The following is a 1,045-nucleotide window of genomic DNA, read 5'->3' on the forward strand; positions in this document are numbered from 1 at the left end:
GTGGGAGGCGTGGCAAGATCGCACCTGCCCCGCATCTATCTCCGCGTCCACCCTCCATCCTCCTCTTTCTCTCGTCTTCGCAGGTGGCCTCACCGAACAAGCACCCGTCACCGGGCCGCACCTCCCGAGCCCTGGCCGCGCGTCGGCACCTGAACCGGCCTCCCTGCGTCCCCGCCAGCCCAGCACCCCATGGCCTGGGTGTGGGGAGGCAGTGGCGGGAGGGCGGAGAGCCCTGCGCGGAGCTCCACGCCTGCCCTGCACCGCCTCGCTCTCCCGGACCGGGTGGCGCAGGGCCCGGCGGCTGCAGGAGCGAGATCGCGGGGCGGCCCCCACGCCGGAGGGTAAACACCGGGCCCTGGCCCCGCCTCGCCCTTGGCTGCGGGCCAGCGTCCCCGCCCCCTGCCGGGACACCGCCCCGGGACCTGGATGCGCCTTTCCATTGGCTACGGAGAGAGCGCTCTCCGTCTCACCGGACCCCGCCTCCGCCCCGCCTCCGGCTCACCATTGGCTTCGAAGGCAACGCCTCCCGCCCCCTGCCGGCCCAGGGCCCCGCCTATCCACCGCCTTCGGCGCGTTATTGGCTGCAAGGGCAGCCTCCTGCGCTGAGGGGCGGGTGGGCGTCCGCCCGGGGGCGGGACGAGTCCAAGATGGAGGGGCCAGCTAGCCAATCGCCGTGCGCAGCCGCCTAGCAACTGTCGCGCACCAATGGCGGGGAGGGGCGGGGCCACGGGCTGTCAGCTCGGCGGGGGCGGTGCGGGCTCGGAGCCTCGCCCCGCGAGTCCCGCGGCTCCGCGTGGGCCAGGCATGGCGCGGGGTGCGGAGCGCGGCACCATGAGCGCGCTGGGCAGCCCGGTGCGGGCCTACGACTTCCTGCTCAAGTTCCTGCTGGTGGGCGACAGCGACGTGGGCAAGGGCGAGATCCTGGCGAGCCTGCAGGACGGCGCCGCCGAGTCCCCGTACGGCCACCCTGCGGGTGAGCGGGCCTGGGGCGCAGAGCTGGCGGCCGGGGTCGCGAGCGAGGGGGAGGGGGACGCGGGGCCGGCGG

At 75.3% G+C, this 1,045-nt stretch overlaps 1 protein-coding gene across 2 annotated transcripts in view; it reads left to right on the top strand.

Annotated features, from left to right (window-relative positions):
* Positions 1 to 804: 804 nt before the first annotated feature.
* RAB40B (RAB40B, member RAS oncogene family) overlaps positions 805 to 1,045 on the top strand; it is a 26,197-nt gene continuing 25,956 nt past the window's right edge. Inside the window, exon 1 of one of the 2 annotated variants that reach the window (XM_004374071.2) lies at positions 805 to 973. In XM_004374071.2, coding sequence (XP_004374128.2) covers positions 805 to 973 — 169 coding nt within the window. The remainder of the gene's footprint in view (positions 974 to 1,045) is intronic. The other variant, XM_004374072.1, reaches the window with a different exon arrangement.

This window comes from Trichechus manatus, unplaced genomic scaffold, assembly GCF_000243295.1.
Source record: "Trichechus manatus latirostris isolate Lorelei unplaced genomic scaffold, TriManLat1.0 scaffold00028, whole genome shotgun sequence".
Classification (NCBI taxonomy): Eukaryota; Metazoa; Chordata; class Mammalia; order Sirenia; family Trichechidae; genus Trichechus; species Trichechus manatus.